The sequence below is a fragment of the Pseudorasbora parva genome, chromosome 23, assembly GCF_024679245.1.
Source record: "Pseudorasbora parva isolate DD20220531a chromosome 23, ASM2467924v1, whole genome shotgun sequence".
Taxonomy (NCBI): Eukaryota; Metazoa; Chordata; class Actinopteri; order Cypriniformes; family Gobionidae; genus Pseudorasbora; species Pseudorasbora parva.
Window position 1 is genome coordinate 33,805,905 of NC_090194.1, and position 13,764 is coordinate 33,819,668.

General features: G+C 38.2%; 1 protein-coding gene across 2 annotated transcripts in view; it reads left to right on the top strand.

Annotated features, from left to right (window-relative positions):
• The window catches only part of cntnap3 (contactin associated protein family member 3), a 183,274-nt gene that overhangs the window by 96,991 nt on the left and 72,519 nt on the right, over positions 1-13,764 (top strand). For both annotated transcript variants that reach the window (XM_067433994.1, XM_067433993.1), the window contains exons 6-10: positions 4,423-4,598; positions 5,934-6,071; positions 6,426-6,687; positions 8,171-8,314; positions 10,623-10,794. In XM_067433994.1, coding sequence (XP_067290095.1) covers positions 4,423-4,598; positions 5,934-6,071; positions 6,426-6,687; positions 8,171-8,314; positions 10,623-10,794 — 892 coding nt within the window. The remainder of the gene's footprint in view (positions 1-4,422; positions 4,599-5,933; positions 6,072-6,425; positions 6,688-8,170; positions 8,315-10,622; positions 10,795-13,764) is intronic.

A 13,764-nucleotide genomic window follows, 5' to 3' on the forward strand; every position in this document is an offset into this window, starting at 1 on the left:
AGATGGTGCTCCCGTACACAAGGTGGTGCTGCGGCACTTTACGCTTCTGATACTCGCTTGTCACACAGAAGAAGAAAAGAGACTTACGTGTGACTTTACAAAGACGTAAAAAAATATGGACGTAGTGTCCGTGACGTCACCCATAGGATTCCGATAATCCGTTCTGAAGCGTAAAGTAGAGACGAGCTGGCCGTTGCTGTCTTGGCAGCGCCTCATCGCGAGTCGCTCCTGGATAACAGAAAATGGGCTGAGGTGAAGCAATGACTATAGACGGTGGATAAATGGCTATCCACCTGTCAATCAAGTGGCCACGCCCTTAATTATGCAGAACTTTAAGGATTTATATAAAGTAAACTAAGGAGTATTAAAAAATTCACCTCCCTCTCAGTTGTCATGAAGGGCAAAATTAGCCGTATAGACTAAAACCACAATTTGTACCAGGCTGTAGACATGTTTTTTTTTCTGCTGTAAAGTTGGGAATTTTAACATGGGGCTCAATAACATTCTGCTCCCTTCTGGAGCCTGACTCTAGTGGCCAGTCGAGGAATTGCAGTTTAAATTACTTCAGTATTGGCTTCAAGAGAGGCCGCGGGAGGTTGCTGCTTGGACAGGGATTAGCAGCTCATCCTCTTCTTTGTCTATTTACTACTACTTCATCGTATCAATGTGTGCTCGGCAAGGCCGTTTTGTGCTTGAGTTACCAAGTCTTGTTTTACTGTAACTTCAGCAGCTCCAGGCACATGAACAAAAGCTCCAATCTCATTGGTTGGCCTGTTTTTAACACCGCACGTCAAAAAAAACAAAAAAACATAAACATAAAATAATGACGATTTTTTTGCCTGCCGTTTTCGTGTCAGTGTGCACACTCACATTAGCGCCCTTTGTTTAGTAATGAGGCGTTAAACGTCGGTGATAAACTCGTGCGAAAATCGTCCCATGTGAACAGGCCTTAATACAAACATCATTTAGCAAAAAAGGTTAAACAACGATGACGGATGATTTTGAAGTTGGAGATTTTTTTTTAAAGGATGTTTGTGATAGTTTTCACTATAGACCCACACTCTCGCAGATGCAGAACAATTATGTTGGTGTGAAATTAACAGTTATGGAAATGTAGAAATTAAAGCTAAAGCTCCAATCTGCTCCCTGCCTGAAATTCGGAAAAAAGTCTGTAAGTGACGACTTCACTCAGAGGCTGTCAATCATGACGTCACACTCCATATTTTTATAGCATCAAATAACTAACTAAAACTAAACTTATTTTAAAAAACGAACACTTGAAATGAAATCACCATGATAAAAACGGCCTGCAATGACAAAAACTTACTTTGGGGAAGTTTGGGGAACTTTTTTAGTTTGCCTCGTGAGTCGTGTCCATTAGAAAACACGGAGGGGCGGCTATACTGGGACCGGCCACCGGGGGGCGATGGAGGCGCGGAGGCTTCAGTTATTTACAGGAGTGCTGCAGGCATGGTAAACTACTTTGTGGCCTTTGAGAAATTATTTTGAATCTACTACATAAAAAAAAAAAAAAAAAGGATTAATCGAAAAATCTATTTTATTTTATAAGGGCTTCTAAAGCCCTTCCTTTGGACCTTCAAGCCGTTGGTTGACGTTTAAGTCCATTATGTGAAGACAAATCCTGGAATGTTTTCCTCAAAAACATTATATCTTTTCGACAGAAGAAAGAAAGACATGAACATCTTGCGTGAGATGGGGGTGAGTAAATTATAAGGACATTTTCATTTTAAAGGGAACTAATCCTTTAAAGAAGATTGTTTACTATTTTGGTACTTTGATGGGTTTGCCTCTTGATATCCAATGTAGAAAGCCTTGAGCGAAAATTGTCAAAAATTCAGGGTCACTTTTACCGAGATAACAGAAGAGGAGAGAGGTTTCAGTGTTGTCATATATTATTTTTCTTCATGTGCCTGTGGTGTTAATCAGAGCTGCTCTTCAAACACAAATATGAGTATCATTGTCATATGAGCGAACATGAGAGGTCAAGGCTGAGAGCAGAAATTTGCCGCTATGCATGCTTTTTAAAAGGCACGAAGATCATGAAATATTGAGCAGCAAAACACTAAATGTTAAATGACATCAGAGCGTACAGCCGCCCTCGCATGTGCATAAAAACAAAGCAGAGCTTGTTTGTATTCTGATGGTAACTGACCAGCGGCCCACTGTAACTCTGTTGAATTATTGATAGATGTGTGTGTTGCGTATACGAGGGAGAACATGCATGCGGCTGTGACACGTTTCTTCAGTGTCTGCAAGTCTAATATTTAGAATTTGTTTTGCCTTTTGTTTGGATTATTAAAGTACCGTTTGCCTCACCTTAACACTTTCCTTGTCAACCAGATATGGCAGCTACAATTAAAAGAAAAAAAAATCTTCAAAGTTGTAAACTTAACAAAGATTATTAGAGAACATTTTACAGGAAAAATGCTATTTCAGTGTAATATTTTTCTGCAATTATGATGTGCTGTCATTCTGTGGCACATTTGTAATTGAAGTTTCCTGCAGGTCTATATTTCAGTGTCTGTATTATTTAAGTGTTGGCGTTAAATATTTTTAACTATGTTTTATTTTTTATATTTTCACTTTAAAGTTGTATTAATTTTGTTGTGTATTTCTGCCCTTTTTTGATAATGTAGGTCTATATAGTTTTTATTATGTTTTACTTTGTTATTTTATTTGAGGTTATTTTAGGACTTCAACAAAGATGAGAAATGTTGCCTTGGCACTTGGCAGTTAGGTGATATAAAAAAAGCTTACATTTTAATATATAATATTATTTCAATTAATGAAAATTTCATTAATTGTTTTAGTTATAGTTAATGTAACAACCGTGCAATTTTTAGTTTTCTTTTTCTTATATTATACATATTTCATGGAACGGTATGTAATTATGAGATGTTTTCTCTGGCTGCAGTAAATATAACACAGCAACCTTATATTTACTGCAGCCAGAGAAAACACTTCATATTTATCTCTCTGTTAACTTGGCTATGTTCAGAAAGGAAAACTTGCAAGCTTGCAGAACCTGACTTCACCAAGGGCAGCATCTTTGTTGATCATGGAACAACATTATAATCAACCAATCATATTTGATCAAGTTGTGGCTTACAAACAGGGTTAAGTGCTTCTACATCAGTGTTATTTACCTATCATTTCCTGCTGACTTTTTAGGTTTAGGGGTAGGGATGCAGAGCAGGTACATTTTCTGTCAGGAATGTTGTTCCAGGATCAACAAAATGCACTATATTGCCAAAAGTATTGGGACACCCCTCCAAATCATTGAATTCAAATGTTCCAGTCACTTCCATGACCACAGGTGTATAAATCAAGCATCTAGGCATGCAGACGCTTCTTCAAACATTTGTGAAGGAATGGGTCACTCTCAGGAACTCAGTGAACTCAAGCGTGGTGCCGTGATAGGTTGACACCTGTGCAATAAGTCCATTTGGGAAATTTCCTCACTACTAAATATTCCACGCTCGACTGCTAGTGGGATTATAACAAAGTGAAAGCAACTAGGAACAACAGCTACTCAGCCAGGAAGTGGTAGGCCACGTAAAATCACAGAGCGGGGTCAGGGCATGCTGAGGGTCACAGCGTGCAGAAGTTTCAAACTTTCTGCAGAGTCAGCTACAGCCCTCCAAACTCAATGAGTAGAGAGCTTCATGGAATGGGTTTCCATGGCCGAGCAGCTCATCCAAGCCTTACATCACCAAGTGCAATGCAAAGCGTGGGATGCAGTGGAGTAAAGCAGCCGCCACTGGACTCTAGAGCAGAGGAGACGTGTTCTCTGGAGCGACCAATCACGCTTCTCTGTCTGATGAGTCTGGGTTTGGCAGTTGCCAGGAGAACGGCGCTTGCTTGACTGCATTGTGCCAAGTTTAAAGTTTGGTGGAGGGGGGATTATTGTGTAAGGTTGTTTTTCAGGGGTTGGCCCCTTGGTTCCAGTGAAGGAACTTTTAATGCTTCAGCATACCAAGACATTTTGGACAATTTCATGCTCCCAACATTGTGGGAACAGTTCTGGGATGACCCCTATCTGTTCCAACATGACTGTACCACTTTTGACAATATATAGTGTATGTTGACCCAGGAATGTGTCTAACTCTGCAAAATCAGGATTTTCTGCAAGCTGCTTGCTGCATACTGTATAGTCAATTATGTATGCTACTTATTATGCTTAAAAATATTATGTAAAACTGTATATGCAACAAATTTATCAAACAGCTACATTGCTGTCACATGACCTCCATGTTAATCCATGTTAGCATCTCAGAAATAAAAAATGTCCATTGCATTTATTTCTAACTTTAAGTTTCGAAAGATATTTAAGTTTAACCAAGCGTTTATAACATCAACAAGCCTTCTCATAACCATCCACTGATCGTGTGTTTGATCCAGGCAGGGGTTTGTCGGGGGATTTTCACCCTGTCGTGTCACTGGGCAGTCTGCTGGACGACCAGCACTGGCACCACGTCAGCATCGAGCGGGTTCGAGGACTAGTTAACTTCACCGTGGACAAAAATACCCAGCAGTTACAGCTCCCTGAGTACTCCAGTCACTCTGAGATTAACGAGGTGAGCCTTTAATGACCTCTCACACAATTAGTCCAGTATAATTTACAGAGCAATGCTCACACAAAACACACATACTCATGAATTATGCATACAACATAAATTCACTAGAATTAGAATGTTCATGTTTAATTAGCTTAGGAAGAGCTTTCACTTTATTCACTCTGTTATGATACACTGATAATTGATGTACATTTCAATACTTATATATTATATTACAGTAAATTAGCATCATGTTCAAGGCAAGGCGAGTTTATTTATATAGCACATTTCATACACAGTACTACTTCAAAGTGCTTTACATGAAATAGTTTTTATTAAATAGAGGTAATAAAAAGACACAAAAAAACAATTAAAAATGTAATAAATAAAAATATTAATACATGACAAATAATACAAATTTATATAATATATACAATTATTAAAATTAATTAATATTAGCCATAAAAGGTACTCAATAAATAAACAATAAAAAGTAAGAAATAATTATATAATAATGACATTATATATAATAATAATAATACAATTAATTATTACTACACTATATATATATATATATATATATATATATATATATATATATATATATAATATTAACTAATAATAGTAAATATAAAAAAATGTACATAATATATATATATATGCAAAAACAAAATCTATATGCAAATATATATATATATATATATATATATATATATATATATATATATATATATATATATATATTTGCATATAGATTTTGTTTTTGCATATAGATGTTTACACTTAAGTCTTGGAGCTATATTTTTGAAACTTGTACAGTTTTTTTATATTTACTATTATTAGTAAATATTATATTATACTATTTTTTAAATAATATGTACAGATTTTTAATTATTACTGTCATGTCTAGGTTTTTTTCATGTTCATAGTTATTTTATGCTGTAGTCATGGTTCCTTTGTGTTTCCTGGTTTGTGGGATTTACTCTCGAAATTGTGATGACTGAGTGATAAATATTTATGTATCGAAATCAGGCTCATATAAATGTCAGGAAAACACAATTCCTGGCTTCATGTCAATACCCATGCGTGTTTTTTTTTAACTCATGGATATTGAAATAATGTTTTTTTTTAAGGCAGATTTTGTGTAAAATGTCTACATACATTTTTGGCCAATCAAATACTGCATTAAGAAAGAGTTGCTTTCAGGTTCATTTGACACACTGGAAATAAAAGAACGATGAGCTTTGCATTGTTGGATACATCATCGACAGCCTGGCCATAGAGTTTAGCTATTAAATGCGTAACACTACATTAATCTGTGTGATTTCTGACATGAATCTGTCTTTCTTTGACAAGGTCAGTTTTGGTGGTACGTCATTGGATGGACTTCAGAAATCCCATTCTAGAAGAAACTTCCATGGCTGCTTGGAAAATGTGCTTTACAATGATATCAGCGTGATTGATCAAGCCAAAGAGAAGCAAGTGGATATTGCAGTAAGCAGGACCCATGTGTTAATACAGTTATGTCTGCGGGTTGCTTAATTTGGCTTGTTAGCAATTGTCAGTTGTTGGCTGCCTCATTTTTCCATACTGAGAATATTGCATTTTTGTGACCCATACCGTGTTCTTCTCCATTATACATGGCTTTCTCCATTTACAACCACTGTCTTGGGAATTTGGGGGTTAAACCAATTAACAACCCTTTAATTCATTGTCACAATGACCGTGACAGTGGTATCAGGAACAGCCAGAGAGGCAAATGCATAATTTATGAGGCAGACGTCATGGCTGTGGTACTTCACTCTACAAATGGTCTTGGTTATACTACAATATTTTGTGCTTTTATAGGGGAATGTCACATTTACATGCGCTGAATCCATTGATGTGCCAGTGACGTTTGCCAGTCCTGGAAGTTTTCTCAGTTTGCTCTGGGTCTCCAGTGGAGAAAGCGTGTCAGTCAGCCTGCAATTCAGAACGTGGAACAAAGCGGGCCTGCTGATGACCTTTGACCTGCAGCATAACGCAGGAACGCTGTGGCTTTATCTGAGCGAGGCGAGAGCACGACTACAGATCCATAAGACTGGGAGGATCATGACGGACATCACAGCAGGTTGAACTCATATATTATCACATGTATAGTTTCAGTTTATTTGATAGTAAAAGCTAAACACATCTCTCTTGTTTGCCAAGGGTAGCACAAAGTCAACATCAACAGCACCCGCTGCTCTGAGAATGCCAGCATGTGGCATTATAAAAATGTTTATATGAGAAAATCAAACAAATGCATTGTAATATGTCTTAATATCTTCATTTACATTATGAAAGGTTTTTAACTTTATGCATGAAGTACTTTGCTAGTATCCCATTCCCTATATACCGATCAGGCATAACATTATAACCACCTTCCTAATATTAGGCTGCCAAAATATTCCTCCTGACCCATCAAGGCATGGACTCCACTAGTCCTGTAAGTTGTGAGGCAGGTCTTCCATGGATCAGACTTGTTTGTTCAGCACATCCCACAGATGCTCGATTGGATTGAGATCTGGGGAATTTGGAGGCTAAGTCAACACCTCAAACTCGTTGTTGTTCTCCTCAAACCATTTCTAAACCATTTTTGCTTTGTGTCAGGAGCATTATCCAGCTGGAAGAGGCACAGCCACCAGGGAATACCGTTTCCATGAAAGGGTGTAGATGGTCTGCAACAATGCTTAGGTAGGTGGTACGTGTCAAAGTAACATCCACATGGATGGAGGACCCAAGGTTTCCCAGCAGAACATTACCCTAAGCATCGCACTGCCTCCGCCGGCTCGCCTTCTTCCCATAGTGCATCCTGGTGCCATGTGTTCCCCAGATAAGCCACACGCACCTGGACATCCACGTGATGTAAAAGAAAACGTGATTCATCAGACCAGGCCACCTTCTTCCATTGCTCCGTGGTCCAGTTTTGATGCTCACGTGTTAGCACTTTTCAGCAGTGGACAGGGGTCAGACCCATACGAAACAAACTGCGATGCACTGTGTATTTTCACACCTTTCTATCAGAACCAGCATTAACGTCTTGAGCAATTTGAGCTCCAGTAGCTCGTCTGTTTGATCGGACCACACAGGCCAGCCTTCGCTCCCCACGTGCATCATTGAGCCTTGGCCGCCCATGACCCTGTGGCCGGTTCTCCACTGTTCCTTCCTTGGAGCACTTTTGATAGATACTGACCACTGCAGACCGGGAACAGCCCACAAGAGCTGCAGTTTTGGAGATGCTCTGACCCAGTCGTCTAGACATCACAATTTAACCCTTGTCAAACTCGCTAAAATCCTTACTCTTGCCCATTTTTCCTGCTTCTAACACATCAACTTTTAGGGCAAAATGTTCACTTGCTGCTTAATATATCCCACCCACTAGCAGGTGCCGTGATGAAGAGATTCACCTGTCAGTGGTCAGTGTTATGCCTGATTGGTGTATCAATTGTTCTTTAAGTCTAATGCTGAAAGCTGTTATTTTTGTTGTGGTTTATGTGAAAATAATCTCCCTAATGCAGCACCGAGAAACTGTTGTTTTTGCCTGATCCAAAATGCATTTTCTATTTCCACAGGTGCCAATTTAAATGATGGTCAGTGGCATTCGGTGGAGCTAGTTGTCCGTCGAGGGCGTCTCGCAGTCACCCTGGACAAAACCGACAGCTCTACAGCGTCCACTTCCTTCCCTGTCGCGCCTGACAGCCAGCTATTCTTAGGCGGTAAGAACAAGCTTTAGCTATCCATCGGCTTCTGCTAACACAAAGCAACACGCTAGCTCAGAGTAATTTCCCTCTACACAAGCCGAATCCTTCACGTTAATCAATCCGTCTTGTCACTCAACTCACACCTTCCGCTGAGAAAAGCACATTTGTTTACCTTTCAAGCGGTTTGGGGCTGAATCGCTTTTGGCTCCTGGAGGCTGGTGGCTTAATTGCCTTTAGCTCAGACTCCGGAGAGAGTGTAACGCATGCATGGCAGTCTCTTTCGTCTGCAATGTTTTTCCCTTGGGCCGCAGTAGAGAGCGTATCATATCTCAGTCAAACCACATATTATGTATACAGTGCTGGACAATGCTGGGGGTAACGCATTACAAGTAACTTGAGTAATGTAATCAGGTTACTTTTTTCAAGTAGCTAACTAGTAAAGTAACACATTACATTTAAATTTACAACAAAATATTTTGTTACTTTTTTCAAACAGGTAACACAAGTTACTTTGTTTTCCCATTTATTGACTGACAGCTCTCCTTTCCCCTGTTGAGAAAAATGTGGATGTGTTGTGTGTAAACATGATGGATGTTGTATTTGTAGTCTAAATCAGAATTCATTTACTAATCTCACTAGAACAAAAAAGATTCTGTAGTCCTCAAAATTATTCAAATCAGTGAAATGCAAAATCAGAATACTATGCAAATACTATCCAATAATTAAATATGTTAAAATACATATTTGTATGAATTTAATCTCACTTTATTGACCGATATACTTGCTGCTGACATCTGATGAATCAGTTAAACCATAAGCAAAAATGACTTTATATGTTTTGTTTTTATTGGTGAAGTGTTGAACTGTGTTGAAAAGATTTCCTGCATTCTATTCTTCCGTTATCCAGAATGGCAGCACAACTATACACATGTGGATTTGCATTTTCTTAAGCCTGAGGCTTATTATTTCAATTTAGGTATGAAAGGGCCTTTACAATTTCTTATTTTTTTTATTTATGCTATTAAAATAACAGACAAGTCCAGGCCAGTTAAGAAATGTAACGCCAAAGTAATGTAAGGAATTACTTTTCTTAAAAAGTAACTAAGTTATGCATTAATGTAATGGTTTACTTTTCAGAGTAACTTTCCCCAACACTGGTGCTGGGTATATTGTGGTACTTTATTGATTACAAGTTACATGAAAATTATAGTTAGTAGTAATGTAATTACACATTTTAGATCATGTTGGACTCAATATAGTGTTTTTACAACTTTTACAACTTACCAAATATCGATTGTGCAGCCTGCAATCTTGTTTCCTAACATTTATATGAGTCTGATTTTGATGCCGGGAAAATACATAAAGTAAATTTGCCTGTGAATGCTTTATATAAATACAATATAGGTAGGTTTAAATCCAAGTGATCATATTAATGTTATAAATATCATCATCTCATCATCAAGACCTAAAACTTGTATAGTTTTTGTCAGTGTTTATTTAAAAACATCCAATTATGCAGAATATTAGATGGTACATATTTCATTGATGAGTTGTCAATATATAACAATATAATAAATAGGGTATTATTCAACATATTGACACAAAATGATAGCTGCAAATAAACCGTTTCTCTGTTCCAGTTGTTTCTGTGAATTCCAGCGATCCATTTGCTTCTCTTTTCTGTAGCTTTCTGCAGTCTGTAAAAATATACCTCAGATGTCTTGCCAAATCACTTTGTGCAGTCAATCTCAAGCTCTTTCCCGTTTTAGATGGGTTTTTTATGTTTTTGGGACATTCGTGCTGAAAACCAATGCTGCCTGCCAATCAGTGTGTGTAACCGCAGTCACCCTGGCTGATGGTGGCGTCATGTTCATACTCTCTATAATCAAACAAAACGAAAGTAAAGCAGTAGCCCCTCACGGACGACTGCCAATATAAACATAATAAAACAGCAACATAAAGTCCAGGCCTGCTCCTCTCTTGTCCTTCACTGTCGTCCCTCCTCCTTTTGTCCTCCTGGAGCTCCTCTGTGGGACTCGAGATCGGTGTGGCACACAGGAAACACTCGCACCACCAGCCTTGTTCTTGCTCTCGTCCCTGCCCTGCTTGCCACAAGTAAACAATAGGGAATAAAAAGACATGTTTCATATTTTGTGCCACAAATTAAGTTTTATTGTCACATGCTGTCTTTCTCCCGCTCTGTCTCCCACTCAAACACACATAGATACAATACGCACACTCGCACATTAATATACTATCTTAATGATACTAAAACAACACCGCAATGGCATAAAGTTGAAAATGTGAGTGTTTTTGTCCGCAGGATGCCCGAACACGGAAGACGGCACCGTCTGCAGAAACCCGTTCAATGCTTTCCAAGGATGTATGCGCCTCATCCGAACAGACAGCGGTTTAGTGGATCTGATCAAAGTGCAGCAGATGTTGTTCGGGAATTTTAGCGATCTACAGATGGACATGTGTGGGATAGTCGACAGGTAAGCACTCTTCCTGTCAATTACGCTTTTATGTGAACTCGCAAAACGTTCCGCTTTACATTTTCTTCCTCGCCAAATAGATGTGTTAGGCTTGATTATGTAAATATAGAGATTAATTAGCTGGAGAAATGCCTCTGAATACTGATTTGCTGAAAGACACAGATGATGAGCCTCAGGGAGAAGCTGCTCTCATTTTAATATTTATCCATCTGATCAATAAAAATGGAACATTTAGCCTACTGTTTCCTTGATTCAACTTTAAATCATAATTCAGTTCAAAATGGCATATAACTTGTACTATATTTGCAGTCGTAGTTGAGCACTATGCATCTTTTGATGGCTGGTGAGATGAAATTGTTAAGATGAATGCTTATTCTATATCATAAAGTATTTTCCATTGACAAGGCTGTCTGTAGATTAGTTCCAATATTCTCATAATAGCCAAATTTTGGCCATGCTGATATAGCCATCTATTACTAGTATGCAATATGTATACTGTACATATATAATGTAAACTTTCTGGTTAGTCAGGCTCCCAAAGAGAAGATACTTTTACACAAAACTGGATTGCAAAATTATTACAGTGCATTGAGCTGCATGTGCAATGACAGTAATAGTAACTCTTTTCATTCATTTGAATAAATAGTAGGCTGTTTTTTGGTGTATATAGCAGTATTCCCTTGTGAACATGTTTTCTGCTGTTAGTTTCATGTCAGTGAATGTTTGGTTCATTTGGCCCGCGGCAGAAATCGGTTTATTTTGCTTTCAGACTGAAGTAAATCTCCTGAAGCTCTTTTTCTGTCTTCTGTGTTTTTGATAGACGCTAAATGCTCTGCTGTGACCGAGCAATTCAAAGTGAAGGGGAACCTGTGGCACACACACTTGTATCTCAAGTGAATATTGTTTTTTGTAAAGTACTGCTGGTGACACTTGATGCAGATGTAGATTTGTTGTCTCAGAAATATGCGTTGCCTCTAGATACTCGTTTACATTCTGAAAGCTCTCGCTTTTGTCTGTCACACTTGTTCAGCACTCTGGAGACTTCTGGGATTTCTATTCATTTGTTTGTTTAAATGTTTTTTGTTGTTGTTGTTGTTTGTTTGTTTTTGGTTTATTGTGTTTGCAAAGCAATTTCAGTAGAGCTGTTGATTTGAACAGACTCATCCTGCACCTTTTGTATGAATGAAGGCTTTTTAACCTTTTTTTTATTATTATTGAAAAAAAAAGACAACTGACAGGTGAAGTGAAAAACACTTATTACGTCAGCAAGGCTCCTGTTAGTGGGTACGATATATTAGGCAGAAAGCGAACATTTTGAAGCAGGAAAAATGGACAAGTGTAAAGATTTAAGTGAGTTTGACGAGGGCCAAATTGTGACGGCTAGACGACTGGGTCAGAGCATCTCCAAAACTGCAGCTCTTGTGGGCTGTTCCCGGTCTGCAGTGGTCAGTATCTATCATAAGTGCTCCAAGGAAGGAACAGTGAAGTTTAACTTTGTTAATTTTAATTTCAACATTTATTAATACTTTTTAAAATCTTGTTAACATTTTTTGATCTAACATAAACAAACCATAAACAGCTGATTTTTATTAATAAAGATTAACAAATACAGGAACAAATGTACTGCTCGTGGTTAGGTCATTAACTAATGGTAACTAATGAAACCTTATTGTAAAGTTGAACTGTTTTTTGTGTGCGTTATTTTTTATTTTTTATTTTTTTGGTAACACACATTGTTTCATTAGTTAATGCATTAGTTAACATGAACTAACCATGAACCAACACCTCTGTTCAGAATAAAGTTCATCTTTGTTAACATTAGTTAATAAAAATCCAGCTGTTCATGGTTTGTTCATATGTGCATTAACTATTGTTACCCAGATATTAATAACGCATTAGTAAATGGTAAAATGAATATTAACAAAGATAAATAAAAGCTTTATAAGTGCAGTTGATTATTAGTTCATGTTAACTAATAAACCTTATTGTTAAGTGTTACTGAGTTTGTTGCGGACTCTCTGACCTCTGAAGGCCGCTATGTAATTCACACCCTGACTAAGACACATTAGGGGAAGCATTTTAATAATCTTATGAATGCATAAAAGAAAATGCATAATCGAAGCAAATTAATCTAATCGTATCGAATTTTGATGTGAATCAATTCTGAATTTTGAAGCGAATCGTTCTGAAATGGCAAAAAACGTAGCCTAGAAATCTAGACGCACGCTAGCGGCAGCAAATCTAATCTGCCGCGAGTGTCGTCTAGCAACTCTCAATACACTTCTGAGCTGTAAACGCCAAACTCTGGTCCGGCCAATCACATCGTGTATAGAGTCGGTGGGCGGGGCTTAACATGTGCAGGACTCTGCAGGACAGCGCCCCTCCAGGACCGAGTCTGGGGACCCCTGGTCTATGGCTTCTAGTGAACTCAGAAACTGGCGAACGGCGGTCTTTCGAATCAGCTTTCACCGCGACTCTGGAAGACTTGGAGTTAAGCTTTTCTCTGAGAAAAGAACAAAGAACGGCACTGAAGTCATTCTTAAAAAGGGAAGATGTGTTCGGAGTTTTGGCGACCGGTTGCGGCGAAAGTTTAACCTTTCAACGAGCTCCGCTTCACCTTCGTTGCTCTGGTTGGTGGTAGCGCTATCCTATCGCGTGCAGAGGGAGTTTGAAGGACAACCATTTATCCGCCCCTCAGATTGAGCTTTCAATGGTGAGTTTCCAGACCAAACATCTTGATGTGAATCTGGCTTGTCAGACTACAAAAATCGTTCTTAAATCAAATCGAAAACCTATGAATCGTGAATCAAATTGATTCGCTGCCTACCCAAAGATTCACAGCCCTAATTATGACATATATTTTCAGACTAGGATGCTTTTTTTAAATGCTGTGATAAATACTGTGAAAACCCTTTTGTATATGCAGTTTAGCACGTCAATCGCTAGCATCAGTATCACACCCTTGGTTGT